The 15,052-nt window shown below is 37.7% G+C and overlaps 2 protein-coding genes across 3 annotated transcripts; one reads left to right on the top strand and one right to left on the bottom strand.

Annotated features, from left to right (window-relative positions):
• Nucleotides 623-1,612, bottom strand: LOC109723440 (probable E3 ubiquitin-protein ligase XERICO). The gene has a single exon (XM_020251796.1). It carries the CDS (start codon nt 1,406-1,408, stop codon nt 935-937), a length of 474 nt encoding a protein of 157 aa, XP_020107385.1. The 5' UTR covers nt 1,409-1,612; the 3' UTR covers nt 623-934.
• Nucleotides 8,928-13,859, top strand: LOC109722768. 2 transcript variants are annotated; one of them, XM_020250900.1, is made up of 3 exons: nt 8,928-9,513; nt 12,941-13,434; nt 13,522-13,859. In XM_020250900.1, exons 1-3 carry the CDS (start codon nt 9,207-9,209, stop codon nt 13,675-13,677), a joined length of 957 nt encoding a protein of 318 aa, XP_020106489.1. In that variant the 5' UTR covers nt 8,928-9,206; the 3' UTR covers nt 13,678-13,859. The 2 variants fall into 2 exon arrangements, with proteins under 2 accessions (XP_020106489.1, XP_020106490.1); XM_020250901.1 differs by having other exon boundaries at nt 8,928-9,828.

Here is a 15,052-nt window from a genome sequence, read left to right as displayed (position 1 = left end):
CTGGGATGGTTACCTGCTATATTATTTGCTGGCTATCTGCTGCTTTACATGCTCATGCTGGCACCAATTACAGCTGCAGGTACAAAGCTCGGAATGCTTTGCGTACCAAACTTTGACGCTGATTATGATATATCACCGCTTCTCCAAAGTTTTGGCCATAGAGATGTTCAAAAATCAGAATTGAACCCCTGGGATTTGCGAGGCCGAGCCAGTAACTTTTCCTTGCTCACTAAATCGTGCTGTTTGTTTTCCAAGTTAATACGCACAAGAAACAACCTTGTGTTCTGGATGGAGGATATTGTAGAACACCCATTTAGTGCTTAGATGTTAGTTACTATGTTCCTGGATGGATTAGTTAATGCCTCTGACTTTTTAATTATGAATGATGATAGTTTTGAAACATCAAAGCTCATGGACCTTTGTTCTCTAGTTTTCCTTGATTAACATTGATGAGTCTGATGAAATTCCCCCTTTTTGTTTTGACTAACATCACTCAATTCAAAAACTTAGGGAAGTTAAAAGGATTTTGTTAATAATCATCCATTAAATAAGTGTGGGGGCATTGTTTATGGCTTGTAGTTGAGGGGTCTCCATAGTACTGAACCTGCACACAGCAAAATTGAAAAAAAGCCCTTTTCTAAATACAATCCTAAATTTATAATCGGTGGAAGAAGGCCATGATGATGACACACTAAAACCACCTGTGAGTTACATTATAGATGCAGCTAGTACAAGGGAGAGGGGAAAATAATAAGAGAAACTCAGACCCTCTGTAGATAACAGCCTCCTATAGTATATACCCAATTGAAAAAAGAGAAAAAAAAAAAAGGGAAAAAAAAAAGCCCCCATATAATAATGAGATAAAAAAAAAAGTGTTCCTACGCAAACACCATATATGCCTAATACCACACAAAAAAGCTTAAATAAAAAGATTTCAGAGCATGGATCGACAGAGTGGGCATGTGGAGTGCAAGTGACTGACCCACCTCTCCAAGCAACCCCTGTGGAACAAGTGCCTGCATGCCACCACCTCACTCACCTCCTCCTCCCCCTCAAACCCATGGAGACACACACAGCACTCATCCCTCTCCCTCACAGCCAGCAAATTGAACCTGGTCACATGAACACCCACCAAATCCCTCTTCTTCATCTCCCCCTCTTGTTGTTGTTCTTGTTGTTGTTGTTGTTGTTGTTGTTGTTGTTGTTGATGATGTTGTTGTGCATCATCATCAGCTTGTTGTCCACCACCAAGTACTCCTCCTTGGGATTGATAAGAAGAGCAGCCCATGACATGCACAAAAGCCCATCTCATGCCATCCACTAACACTATGACAGGGGTCAAAGCATTCGCCAGGAGGACGAAGGGGAAGAAGGCCTCAGATGGGGTGGGTAAGCTGGATATCCCCATCTCCTTGCTCGATCTTCCTGGATAATCTCTTCTCCTTCCCTTTTAATTTATTTTTTGTGCACTAATAATAATAATAGTAAATGGTGGGAGCATCTAAGGAAACAAGGAGGGGGCACAACTTAGTACACCGACATTGTATGTCTGTGTGTGTACCAGAGGGTGGTTGTGTGTGTGTGTGTGTGTGTGTGTGTGTGTGTGTGTTTGTTTGTGTTTATTGTGAACATGGATTTATATATATATATATAGAGAGAGAGAGAGAGAGAGAGAGAGAGAGAGAGAGAGTCCGGTTGAGATATTTCTAATAGTACCAAGCACTCGGTGTTATCAAAATTTACGCCATCAGATTTATTCTTTCACTAATTCCTCCCCTTAAATTGTGCTATTCCTCCAACTATCCAATAAATCTTAGTGGGACCACTATTATTCTAATCCAAACCAATAACTTAGTATTATTAAAAATATTCCAACCCAATATATATATATATATATATATAGAACTAGGCTGGTATACTATTAATAGCACCAAGTTGTTGATGCGATTAGTTTTTTAGTCCTTGGATTGAAAAATGTGCGGTTAGAATGATGTGGGCCTTTTAGGATTGAGTGGGTGGTTGGTTGAATAGTATAATCTAACGGGTAAAAATAATCAAAAGAGTTAATCTAATGGCAGAAAACTTGATAGCACCAAGTGCTTGGTGCTATCGATAGCATAGCAGCCGGACTTATATATATATATATATATGAGTTTGGTTGGAATACTACTGATACTTAGCCCTAGAAGGCACACATCGTTCTAACTGTACATTTTTTCGCCCAAAGGCCACATTCTAATTTAGTTCTGTATCTATGTATATATTAGGAAAATACTGGTCGCACACTCTATTGTAGAGTGTACATCTCTTGTATCCTATTATTTTAGAGTTTAAAAAGCTCTTTCAAACTAAAAAAACTTTTAGTATTAAAAGAAAAAAGCCATCTTGTAAGGATGTACATCTTACATCCTTGGATGTTGGATCCGCCAGGTTAAAAAACTCCAAATGAGTTTTTAGTAAAAAAAAAAAAAAAACAAATAAAAGATAATCGATAGACTCGTCGGTGAATTAATTGTAGCCATAGAAAGACAAGACAAGCCCTACAACCAGAAGCAAATTATAATCTTCCAACTCTATTATGTACGTAATAACTCATATTTCTTCGCAAAGTCTTATCATCTTTTATTTGTCTATTACTAAATTTCTTTTTTTTTCAAAAAAAAAAAACAAAAAACTAAATCTCTTCGGGACAGGACTACAAACACTTCTCGGATTAAGAAGATGATCATATAATCTTTTTGGGTCGTAGATTTAGCATTTCTCGTAAATAATATTTCTTAATTATATATAAATATATATATATGGAGTGGAGGGGGTGAGTATATATATGTATGGTGTGGAGTTGTGAATAATACTCTTTCAAATCCGCGTGGTGGCATTCATGTGGAAGGAGGTGGCCTTGGGCTGTTTTCATGTTGCGTCCACGCCTACGCCTCTTCTTTTTGTCTCAACATCACTAAATAGGCAATTAAGAGAGAGAGAGAGAGAGAGAGAGAGAGAGAGACTCTCATTTGTCTCAATATGCTAGCTACAAATTTTTTTTGGAAAAACTACATATCCCATTCCTATAATTTTATATTTTTTTATTGGGTTAATTTCATACAGATTCTTGCAAGTATGATGAATAGCAAATATATCCCTATAAAGTTCAATTTTCATAAGTTATCCTTACAAAAATTCTAATGTATTCAGATATGTCCCTCTGGTTAGTACCTGTTAGAGAATTATTAATTTTTTAACAGTAAAGTTGTGAAATGACACTTTTGCCCTTTCCCTCTGCCTCTTTCTCTTCCTCTTACTTTTCAGGCTGCGGGAGCGGACGGCAGCGACGGCAACGGCGACGGCGACCTTGCGGAGCTTGTCGGGGTTGCGGCCAACGCAGACGAGGAAGAGGCGGAAGGCGAGGGCGAGGCCGATGCCGTCGGAGGCGCTCGTGATGATGGCCCACACAGGCACCACAACGGCGACGACGATCAGATCATCAATGACGACGACAAAGAAGAAAAACAAGAATGAGGAGAAAAGGAGGAGGAAAAGGAGGATACGGAGAAGAAGAGAAAGAAGAAGAGGAAGAAGAAGAAGGGTAAAATTGTTAATTCACATTATTAATTAATCATGGTTAAGTATTTTAACTGTGATTAACTAGATTTTTCTAACGGATATTAACGGCAGGGACATATCTGAATACATTAGGACTTTTGTATGGATAACTTATGAAAGTTGAACTTTGTAGGAATATATCTGTTATTTACCATGTTTGTAGGGACCTGTATGAAATTAACCTTTTTTTATTTTAGTATTATATAGTTTGAAGTGTATCAATTTAGTATTCCGTAGTTTTATTTTTCCCTTTTTATTATTTCTTGCACTTATTATTTTTTGCTAAATCAGTGATAAAGTTAAAACTAAAAAGTACTTAAATGAATATTTGATAAACATAGGTGGGATATCTGAAATTTTTTATATATAATTTAACGAAATGTTAATGGAGGAGCTGACGAAAAGAAAATAAAACATTGGTATAAAAGGAGAAAAGTGCGAACATCACATTGGTAAGATTTTGAAGTTTATCTTGTTTCTTTTTTTTTTTTTTTTTTTTTTTTGTAGATACATGGATTCGGATTTAGGTCAAAAGTACACTAGATCTTCTTAAATAAAAACAAGTATTAAATTTTTGCCTCGTTTGACCTTATTGTTATATATTAATTTTTTTAAAACACTAATTTTATATGTTTTGATGCATTTATAGAAGATTTTTTTCTTTTCTTGTTGTCGAATCAGGTCTAGCGATAAATGATAACTTCATAAAAAAAAAAAAATTGAAAGCGAAAATAAAAGTTGTTTATGAGTTCTTTTATCTTTTGTTGACAGATAAATATTTTGGATGAAAAAATTACAAACAATCTATTATCAACTCCCGAATTGTTTTATGTAAAAAAATTTACTTAAAAAAAGAAAAGATAATCACGATACCAAATGGGCCTAAGCCTTTCGATCTTAAAATTTGCACCTAATAATTAATACTTGGATAATGAATATTAGATTTATATTTCTTTTTAGGGTGTACAAGTTGCATTGTTTGTCTAATAATAATAAAACAATATCACCGACCGTCTCTAGAGTAAGTGGCAAAGGGCTTGGTGGTTGGTACCCGAAACCCAAGTTCGAATCTTAGTTGATTCACATTTCTAGCTAAGTTTATTTCTAAATGAAATAAACGAAGCGGGTAGCGTATTATCTATCTCTCTCAAAAAAAAAAAAAAAAGAAACAATATCAGGATAAAACGCTAGAGAAATAAATGAAGTATCTTCTGCTTGAGTTAAGGTGGTTTGGTCGAGCTTATTTGAGTGGATTGATTATGTGAATATAATCAATTGTGAGAGTTTTATTCTTGGATGTGTGGTGTTTAGAGTGGGCATGAGGAAAGAATTAGGATCATGTGGCAGACATCAGGCATGGGATGGCAATTTGCAAAGGAATAAAAAATTTTGGATGTGAGGAGGAGGTGCATCAGTGCATGTGGTGGGGGACAGTACACACATACCAACAAAAATTAGGGGGTTTCATATATATACATTTGGGACTTAAATTTGTTTTTTTGGTTTAGTTTGTGGCTGCTTGTGGTTTTTGGCATGAGAACAGCATCTAATAATACCTAAGAAACAAATCAGGATAATCAGAGCATGTGAAAATATATATATATATTCTTTTCCTTAATATAGAAAGATAGATATTTTGTTCGTTTTAAAAAACGTGAATTTCGAAAACCAATCATCAAGTCTATTTTGCCGCTTACGCTGGAGACAGCCGGTGGCATTAGAAAATATTTATTTAGCCCCACTGCAAGATACAGTGTCATTTACTAACATATTATTAAAAATACTACAAACTAAAAAAATAATATATTATACTAAATTATTTATAATAAATTCTTTAGTGCATTAGAGTTAGAGGTTTAATAAAATACAACTTTTAACATCTCTGCTTCCCATCCTTTTCTACCAAATATTTTATTAAAAGCTGCTGCTTCTAAAAGTAAAAGTAAAAACAGAAACAAAATCAAATAATGTGAAATTATGTAAGAAAAATATATAAGTTGCGGAGCGGAACCCAAAAAAAAAAAAAAAAAAAAAAAATGAAGAGCCTTCCCCAGAGAGACGGTCTAATCAACCCACCGTCCACGGGTAGTTTGAAATTCGTGCATCATATGTGTTGCACGGTTACAACTGTAAGAAGGTTCTCGATTCGGCGTGTTCCATCGTGCATTTTATCTTAGCGTGCACACAAATAACATGTAACCGTGTCCCCACACGCTTCCTATGTACCTACCCACCCCTTTTGAACGAACTTCCATAGTAAACTCCCTCCCCACTAGTTCTAAACAATCTGAGAAAATTAAAAAAAAAAAAATGGTGGAGACGGTCCATCCGCTGTCCATACATGTCGTATCGCTGACGCTAACAATTGAAAATAAGATGCGACTAATTCATTTAAAGCGTACGAATACAGCGTCTGTAAATTTTGATTGTGATTCAGGTCAACCAGTTTCGCGTCATTTCGAACGTGACTCGGTACAGCAAAATGCTGATTTTTTTAAACCAACAACACGGCTTTGGAATTTTTCTACCCCCCACGACAAATGATCTCGACCGCGAATATTGTCATCACCTTCGGCTCGATTGAATCGCTACGCTTGACTTTGTATGGAGCATCCTTGTCAAACGCTCGTATGATCAATTTCGTAAGTCTATTCAGTTCGCTGAATCAGCAAGCTAGATTAGTGAAACTCATTAGGACTTCCGGGTCGGATTAAATTTGCTCCGCTTGAACCTGGTCCGAAAATGAATGGATCGGTTCGGATCGGATTGAACCGGGTCGAATGAAAGCTAAAATTTCGGGCCCAAACTTATAGGCCTCAGTTCTTAGACCCGGACCGATATTTGAGGTCTACTTTAGTAATCAATCTCTATAGAGTGAGGCTACTATGCTATCGGAAGTACGGAGCCTTCCGTGCTTCGAACTCGTTTTCGATGTTGCAACTTTCAAATCGTCGATCGGCTCCGTTAAATTTGATCTAGAGTATTTGAGGTACCTAGAAAATAAATTTTATGATTTTACGATATCATTTTGCCTAGTGAATGAAGGGGCTCAAAATCAACGGCTGAAAATAAAAATCTTACAAAATGTAATAATATGACATTAAAATTTTAAATCAAAGATATTGATCTTGTTTTATATAGTATAAAGAATTTTCTATCAAAATTTCACGTGATTTGGATATTTCTACACCGTTAAACTTGCAAACGGCTCACTACGGCCATTGGAATTTGTTGATTTTGAGCCCATTCGATCACTAGGCAAATGATATCGAAAAATAATAAAATTTATTTTCTAGGTACTCAAAATACTCTAGATCAAGTTTAACGGAGCCGATCGACGATTCGAAAGTCGCAACATCGAAAACGAGCTGGAAGCACGGAAGGCTTCGTGTTTCCGATAGCATAGTAGCCTCACTCTATATATATATATATATATATATATATATATATATGATTTTCTCAAATGAGGCCAAAGTCCAAACTATTTAATAGTTTTAGATCATGCATCGATCACACACAAAATTATGTATAAATATGTAAGATGTATAATGACCATCATGTTCACCCCCCACCACAAACTCTAATAAACATTTGTATATTATAAATCCAACACCTACTGTTGCAGTTTAAGGTACAAACTCGTATGGAGAGGGCCTTTTTGAAAGGGGGCTTGAGTAGGAAAAAGATGCACAACTTTGGGGGTGCCAAGGGGGCTGTTCTTAAAAGCGCTTTTGCACCCTTTTGAGGGGGGTGGTGGCCTCCTCTCCCTTCGCATGCGGGCGCTTTAGAATGCGTGCAACGCAATATTGCTACAGCAGCATGCACTAAAATAAAGTTTGGACCAATATTCCCCCCTCCCTCTCCCTCTCCTTTCCCTTCAACTTTACACTCTCCTTTCCCTTCAACTTTACACACCCACACACACACACACACACATCTTTTCTCAGTTCATGTAATATGTGTGTGTGTGTATATATATGTGTGTGTGTGTGAGAGAGAGAGTTTATGTAAGTGGTGAGATATAACACTTGTGTTCTATCTATATATATATATATACACATGTATATTTTGGTCCTGAGCTCTTGTTTGAGAGCCATGGATCATGAACATCTCTTCTGCGAAGCCGCACAGTTGGCGGAAGCTCTCGCAAAGGACGGTGATCCGAAGGACCGACGTCGCCTTGTCGTCGGTGGATTCGTGTCCTGAGCCGTTTTGCCTCTGAATCGGCTTTCGAGCTAGCTAGCGCGGGGAATTGAGCTCACTGGTCCGATGAGTTTATCTTTTCTTTTCTTTTCTTTTCTTTTCTTTTCTTTTCACTATGTTGTAATCGTTATTGCGAAAAGCCAGAGTACTGGGCTTGTTTGTTTGATATTGAGGGTGTTGATGCAAATAGGCTAAGGTTGTGAGTGAGTAATGTTGGTGTATATTTTTGACTAGATTTGTGATTTTGAAGTTCTAAATTATCATGGAGTGTACTACTGATCAATTAATTAATCAGGTATATTATAGTTTTGATAAGGAATTTAATTAATTATGTCTCTCTATCCATAGTAATATGTCACTGTACGTAGTAGCATGTGAAGGAGCTTCTAATCGCTGTTTCAATTGTCTCCTTTTGCAGTTGCAGTACCAAAAGAGCAATTTTAAATTTGACATGTAAGGTGGTAATTAATTAAATTGCACACATATGATTAGATTTGTTTCCTGTGTGCAAACATGTCTGATTAAATGTATCAGTAGATCAGCTGATATATTTATTTGTGTTTACTGTTTACTTGTCCGGTACCGATGTACTCTAAAATCAAAAGAAAATTGAGTGTAAATAGGTTTTTTTTTTTTTTTTTTTTTTTTTTTTTTTTCTTTTTAAAGAAGTTTAATAGTTTTCATATCGCAAATCTATGTAGCGTTTTGTGCTGTACGTATGAACCAATTAAAATTTGTACATTTAAGTGCCAGAATCATTAAGATAGAATTCTAGGAGATTAGTAATTAATGCTGCAGCAGGATTTGAGATTGGGTATTTGAAGTTTTGAGGATGGATGGGATATGATCCAATTTGGCATAATTTTGAGTGTTCTAAATGAGACTTGGCTTTCAGAGTACAGATACTATATATATATATGATTGCCCTTTCTTTGATGTGTGTGTGTGTATATATATATATATATATATATCTTACACTATTCTATTTGACAGAACAACGGAGCCACGTGGCGAGCTCAGAGAAGCCTAATCCACGTGGCAACCGCTGAGGAGGTGCGACTGCCAACCCAAAAAAAAAAAATTGAAGAAAAAAAANCGCTCTCTCTCTCTCTTTCTCTCTCTACGCGACGCTCTCGCTCCACGCCGCTCTCTCTCTCGCTCTCTCGCGCCGTCTCTTCTCTCCTCGGGGGCTCGGCGTTACCCTCGCCAATGCTCCCTACTTATTATCGGGTTCGGCGGCTCGGCGTAGCCCTCCTCACTGTTCCCTGCTTATTATCGGGTTCGGCGGCTCGGCGTAACCCTCGCCATGTTTCGGTGGTACCGCGTAACCCTGGGCGTCGTTCGGCGGCTCCGCGCTGCCCTCACGATCTCTCCTTAGCTGTCATCGGGTTGGAACATCTCTCATGGGTCTACACTTATACCTACGAGCCTTACAGGTGAGGCCTTCCCTCTGCTGGCTGATGGATCGGCTCCCGCTCTCTCTATCTCTCTACCATCTCTGCTCCTCTGTCGCGCTCAACCGATCGCCCCTCTCTCTCTTCGGTGCTGGGTTCTACCGCTCTCTCTCTCTACCATCTATGGTCCTCTCTCACACTCAACCGATCGCCAGTCTGGATCCTCTCTCAGCAGAACCCCTACGGCTATACCTACTTTGGCTTCTACAGGTGACCCCTATCCCTATAATCTGGCCTCTACAGGTAATCCCTACAGGTAATCCTCTCTCATCTCCTCTCTCATCAGATCTCCTGAGATTTTACTTCGCATTTCTTTATTCCCTATTGCCAGAAGCTTTCTTTTAAAAAATAATTCTAAAGATATTCTGAGATTTTTAGAATAAATGAGAAGATATCCTGAAATCTATTCTGTCATCATCATGTCTGCTTTTGTATTTGCAAAAAATCATTGTTCCAGCTTCGTAGAAAAAATATCCTGAAGATATCCTGTGTTTCTGAGCCTATAAATAGCATGTACTATTTGCCCCAAAAAAATAGCTGTACGAACCTCTCTGTTTCTCTACAGTGTAAGGTGAGCAATTTGATTGGTTGCAACCCCTCTGCCTGTGCCTATATACTGGCTTCTTATATTTCCATCTGAGTTACGCTTAATGCTGTGTTTTGATTACACTACTGTATGTTTATCAAACTGCTTAATGTTGAGTTATGCTTAATGTTGTATTTATGCTGCACTACTGTATGTTTGTCAAACTATTTATCCGCACTCTACTTTAGTGTACTGTTAATTAATTATATTTCCATCAGATGTATGTTTATCAAACAACTTAATGCTGAGTTATGCTTACTGTTTATCAAACTATTTATCCGCAGCGAAGCGCGGGTTTTCACTAGTATATATAAAGTTAGACTTCTATCCTTTAAAAAATACGGAGGCTTTCATATTTATAAATTGTTTCTAATGATGGAACATTCGATTCGACGATCGGTTCCGTTAGACATGATTTAAGCTATTGGAATTATCTAGAAACCAAATTGCGACCATGCAAATTGTGACTTTATTTGTCTAGTAAACGAGTAGCCTCAAAATGAACGGTTGAAAATAAAAATCTCATAAAAAACAGTGATAAAAGACTCAAATTTTAAATCACAAGTATTGATCTTGTTATTGATATTAAATAAAATTTTCTATTAAAATTTCATATAATTTGAATTATTTTACACTGTTGAACTTAAAAAATGCCACATCGACGGTTAAAATAGTCAATTTTAAAACTTTTTGATCACTTGGTAAATAATGTAAAAAGATTATAAAATTTGATTTCTAGATAGTTCTAATAAGATAGATTATACCTAATAGAGCCGGTTATCGAATCATATATCTTATCATCGAAAATAATTTATTAGTACGGAAGCCTCAGTACTTGTGAAAGTACTGGAGACATACTCTCTCTCTCTCTATATATATTTTTTGTGTGGGTATACACACACTTTATTTATTATGTAATATTCACAACTTATGATTTCTAATATGATTAATTTTGTTGCTTAAAACAAAGATAAGGCACTGTTTTAATTGAGGAACAGAAAAAAAAAGCATTTAAAAGAGTTTTTCTTTCTTTTTCTTTTTTTTTTTTCTAGAGTAGAGTTACCATACTCTTATGAGTATAGCTAGGCAACTTTGTACTTATAAATTTTCGACTATTGGATGAAGGAATGTGCAGTTGGGTTGATAGTGATCCCCGATGATATGGTTTTCTTAGTGTTGAGTGGGTGGTTGGTTAAATAATATAATCTAACGGATGAAAATGGTCAGAGAGATAGATCTGATTGTCAAAAATTTATAAGTACAAAAAAATCTATACTTATATACTTAGCCTCCGTTTGGTTCGGGGTTAAGAAAAAAGTAGCTATTCCAGGGATAGAGTTAAGTTCAGGGTTAAAATAGGGTTAAAATTTTTTTGTATTTGGTTGGGGGTTGGAGTTAGTCTAGAATAATAAAAAATAGTGTTTGGTTGGAGTAGATGGGATAAAAAGATAATGATTGATAAAGAAGGATAATGATTGGTTGGCCTACGTGTAATAAGAAAGATGGTGGGTTATTATGAATAGAAAATAGTGTTGGTTGGAGTTTGGTGGGGTTAGGTGGGATTAGCTAATCCGGGATAATTTAATTGAGGTGGGATTAGCTAATCCCACTCATTTTTTAGGGTGTTTGGGGATAAAATGGGGGTTAAGGGGTTATTCCACCCCTTAACCCCCAATCAAATAAGGGCTTAAAGTATAGTAATCAATCTCTTTTTCCTGATTCATAACTGAAGAGCCAGATAGTCACACCTTGAGTCCTCATCCTAACTCAAGCTCTTGAATTCCGTGTATTACTGTTAAAAATTTTAATGATTTGATCCCATCTTATCATCATAGTGTTATCTATGTATAGTCTATTTGTTATGCCTATTTTTTATTATTTTGTTTCCAACATTGAGTTTCACCATTCACCAAAGAACAAAAAAAAAAAAAAAGAAAAAAAGAGAAAATATATGAATTTTTAAACCACTGATGCAACCTTTTATTATTATCCTTATTTTTTTTTAAAAAAAATAAATATCTATTGGATCAACGAAGCAGCTGTAAAAACTCGCACACGAAACACGGTGGATCTGGTGGCACGTGCAGGGTCTTTATTGGCTGCAAAGGCTATATGCTGTTTCACTTATCTTTTTTTTTGCAAAAAAAAAAAAGGAAAAAAACTTTTGCCATGCGCGACCTTTTATTAGAGGAAACAACGGGAGACGAAGCATGCAATTTCACCACGGCCTTTTTCGACAACATGTGAAAAGGGTTCTTTATATTTACCCCACTTGCGAGGGGTGCGGCGACTTTTGAATAGTAAAAATAAAAATTTAACCAGTTTTTGTCTCTCTATTTCGGGTTGTGAGTAGTGACCGGGTCGGGTCGGATCGCGTTTATGAAAATTTCGGCCCGGGCCAACTAAAAAAACGAATTGCTTGGGACCGGCCTGGTCCGTTGTATCGACCAGGGCTTGATCCCATCCACTTGCTCGGGTATGGTTGTGGACAACAGATGCTTCGTTTGGAATTGCAGAGAAGATGCGTTGCATGATCACTGCATAATGGGCACGCTTGTTTTATCGAAAGTGGCGGGTTATTTTTGTTCATAATTTTTTTTTTATTTTTGTCTAGTATACTTATATAAAAGTAATAAATTTTTCGTCTTTAAGTTTTTAAGCATTCACAAGTAATTTTTTGAACTTAAAGTTAAAAAAACAAATTGGAGAAAATGTAAGAGTTCTTCGGTTGATGAGGCATAGATCTTAAATCTAATCTAGAGGTGTACTGTGTAGGCATCAATTTATTCATTTTAGAATTATTTTACGGAAGGAAAAAATCTGAAATGCATTTGGTAAATTACCGACGTAATGTCTCTTCTTTTTTGAGTTGATATGTCCCATCATAATTAATAAAAAAATTTTATTATATATTTTTTAAATAAAAATATATAATTAATTTGGTATTGATAATGCCGTGTAAGTGAGATACAATGGCTTTCTATTACGGGGTAGATGGGTTGCCAACTTTCCATACATTTTTATCAAATTTTTAAGTGTAACTTTTTTTTTTTTTTTTAACAAAAGCAATAATAATAATAATAATATTTTTTTATAGGGCTTAATGAATTTCGAATCCCGCCCTCCGCCTTTCCCTCTCTCTCTCTCTCACTCGCACAACTCCTCCGAGCTTCAAAAATGGCGGTGACCTCCGCCTCCTACCTCGGCGACGGCGACAGCGATGACGGCGAGTGGGAGATCTGCAACGATGACGGCTTCGTCTACAAGCGCCGCCGCCGCCGCCGCCTCCTCCTCCGCCCCTCCGCCGCCGCCGACGACGACCCCCGCCCTCGTCCTCCGGCGCCGCCCGGCGACGCCGAGGCTGAGCTCCGGCGCCGCCGCAGGGCGCGGCGCCGCCTCTGCCTCCTCGGCCTCCGCGACAAGTACCGGAACGAGCTCGATCAGTGGGAGTCCCTCGCCTCCGCCCTCCTCCGCCTCTCCTCCCCCGCCGCTCCTCCCTCCCCCTCTCCTCTTCCACCGCCTCCTCCTCCTCCGGAGGCGGCGGAGGAGGCAGGAGCCCGCCGCCTCCTCGTAGACGATCTCCTCTCTCAGGTAGATAGACGCTCGATCGATCACCCGAATAGTACTTGCTAGGGTTAGGGTTTTGGATTTTAGGCTGAATTGGATGGGGATTCGCAGGTGGAGGCGCAAGAAGCGATTCTCCGGAAGCTGTCGGAGGTCTGCGACTACGCGGAATCGCTGTGCAAGAAGCGCGAAGAGAGCTTGGCGGAGTCGCTCATCGAGCTGCCGATTTGGGGGAGTCCTCATTCTCTCATGGCCTCTTTATCAGATTAATTCTTTGCTGAGATTATGTTGCTCTGATCTGCATGAATAGTTTTCGAAACAACATTGTGTTTGTAGCTTGTACTTGTTTGGATGATGTATCTATAGCTATGAGTTGACACACCTGTTTCTTATCTCAAGGAACAAAAATGGTTCTGATTATCTGAAGTGTTCAATCATTTCTGGTTCGTAAAGATTTGCGAAGTTGAAGAACAAATCGAAAACGAAAATTGTGTGAAAAATTACTTAAAATTAGGGTATGTGGACTTACTCATTGTAGTGTCTGCACCCGAAGGTTTGAGTTCATGGACTTTTAGGAAGTTTTGCTGCAAGACATGGTGATTTGTCTGATATGTGGTCAGTACTGGATCCAAGGGCAATCCAATGTCTTCGCGAAACTATCTAGATATTTGCACACCTTTGATAGCTTGTAGCCTGTCGGTATCGCCAAGATAGAGAACGAATTTCAGCGTACGATTGCTGATCAAAGTTTTAGCTACTGCAGTTGTGCAGTCGTAATAGATTGAGAACTGGACACCTGCGAAGTAAACCTGTTTGTGCTCGGACAGAAGAGAACTACAGACACTTATGCAGGGCATGGTGCGAGAACTTCCTCCTCCGCCCCATGTGGGTCTCAGCTGGCTGAGAACTTCCTAACAATGCAATTACGAATTTGTTGCAACAAATTCGACTATTCTGTTCCATCCATTCTGATAATTTGCATGTAAACTGTGTGGACATAGAATTACTCGTAATAGCACTACCCACATTTCTATAACTATTCACACAATATTTGACCTCTCCTTGAATAGATAGATAGATAGAAGTCTAATAAGGCCCGTTTGGTATTGAGCCCCATATAACTGTTAATAGATAAAATAAAGTTGGAACGGAAGTATATAGGAATAAATTTATATGTTTTTCGATGTGATTGCAGGAAATATATTGAAATTGACTCATTGCTATATGCGGAATTCCATATTGTGTGCAGAAACAAATATGATTTTTTGTTTTATCGTACTTTGTCATTATACATTCTCTCCGCAATTCCAAACAGAGCCTTTGGCTAGAGTATCCCTGCTTGACAAATAGAGGAGGAATTTTTTTTATATTCTGCGGTGCTTGTCAGAGAATAAATGGAGATTATGTTAGATATTTCTAATGTCCCGCAAAATATAATAAACCATAAGGTATTGTTACTGGAACTATATATGAAAGATGTTGCTTTACTGCAGAAACCGTCACAGGGTTCCATTCCAACTAATTCTATAAGTTTCAAGAAATTAAGAGGCAAGAATATCTAAAATTCAAATTCTTCTCTGGAATATTCAAATCCCCAAATCAAACTGTATCTCCCAAGTTCAGGGACTAGTGGTGCAATTCACCT

This window comes from Ananas comosus, linkage group 17, assembly GCF_001540865.1.
Source record: "Ananas comosus cultivar F153 linkage group 17, ASM154086v1, whole genome shotgun sequence".
NCBI classification, from domain to species: domain Eukaryota; kingdom Viridiplantae; phylum Streptophyta; class Magnoliopsida; order Poales; family Bromeliaceae; genus Ananas; species Ananas comosus.
This window is presented reverse-complemented; position numbering and strand designations above follow the sequence as displayed.

Coding starts and splice junctions, on each gene's coding strand:
- LOC109723440 (XM_020251796.1), bottom strand. CDS start 1,408: ATGGGGATATCCAGCTTACCCACCCCATCTGAGGCCTTCTTCCCCTTC.
- LOC109722768 (XM_020250900.1), top strand. CDS start 9,207: ATGGGTCTACACTTATACCTACGAGCCTTACAGGTGAGGCCTTCCCTC. Junction 9,514..12,940: donor TCTACAGGTAATCCCTACAG/GTAATCCTCTCT, acceptor ATTTTTTTATAG/GGCTTAATGAATTTCGAATC. Junction 13,435..13,521: donor TAGACGATCTCCTCTCTCAG/GTAGATAGACGC, acceptor GGGGATTCGCAG/GTGGAGGCGCAAGAAGCGAT.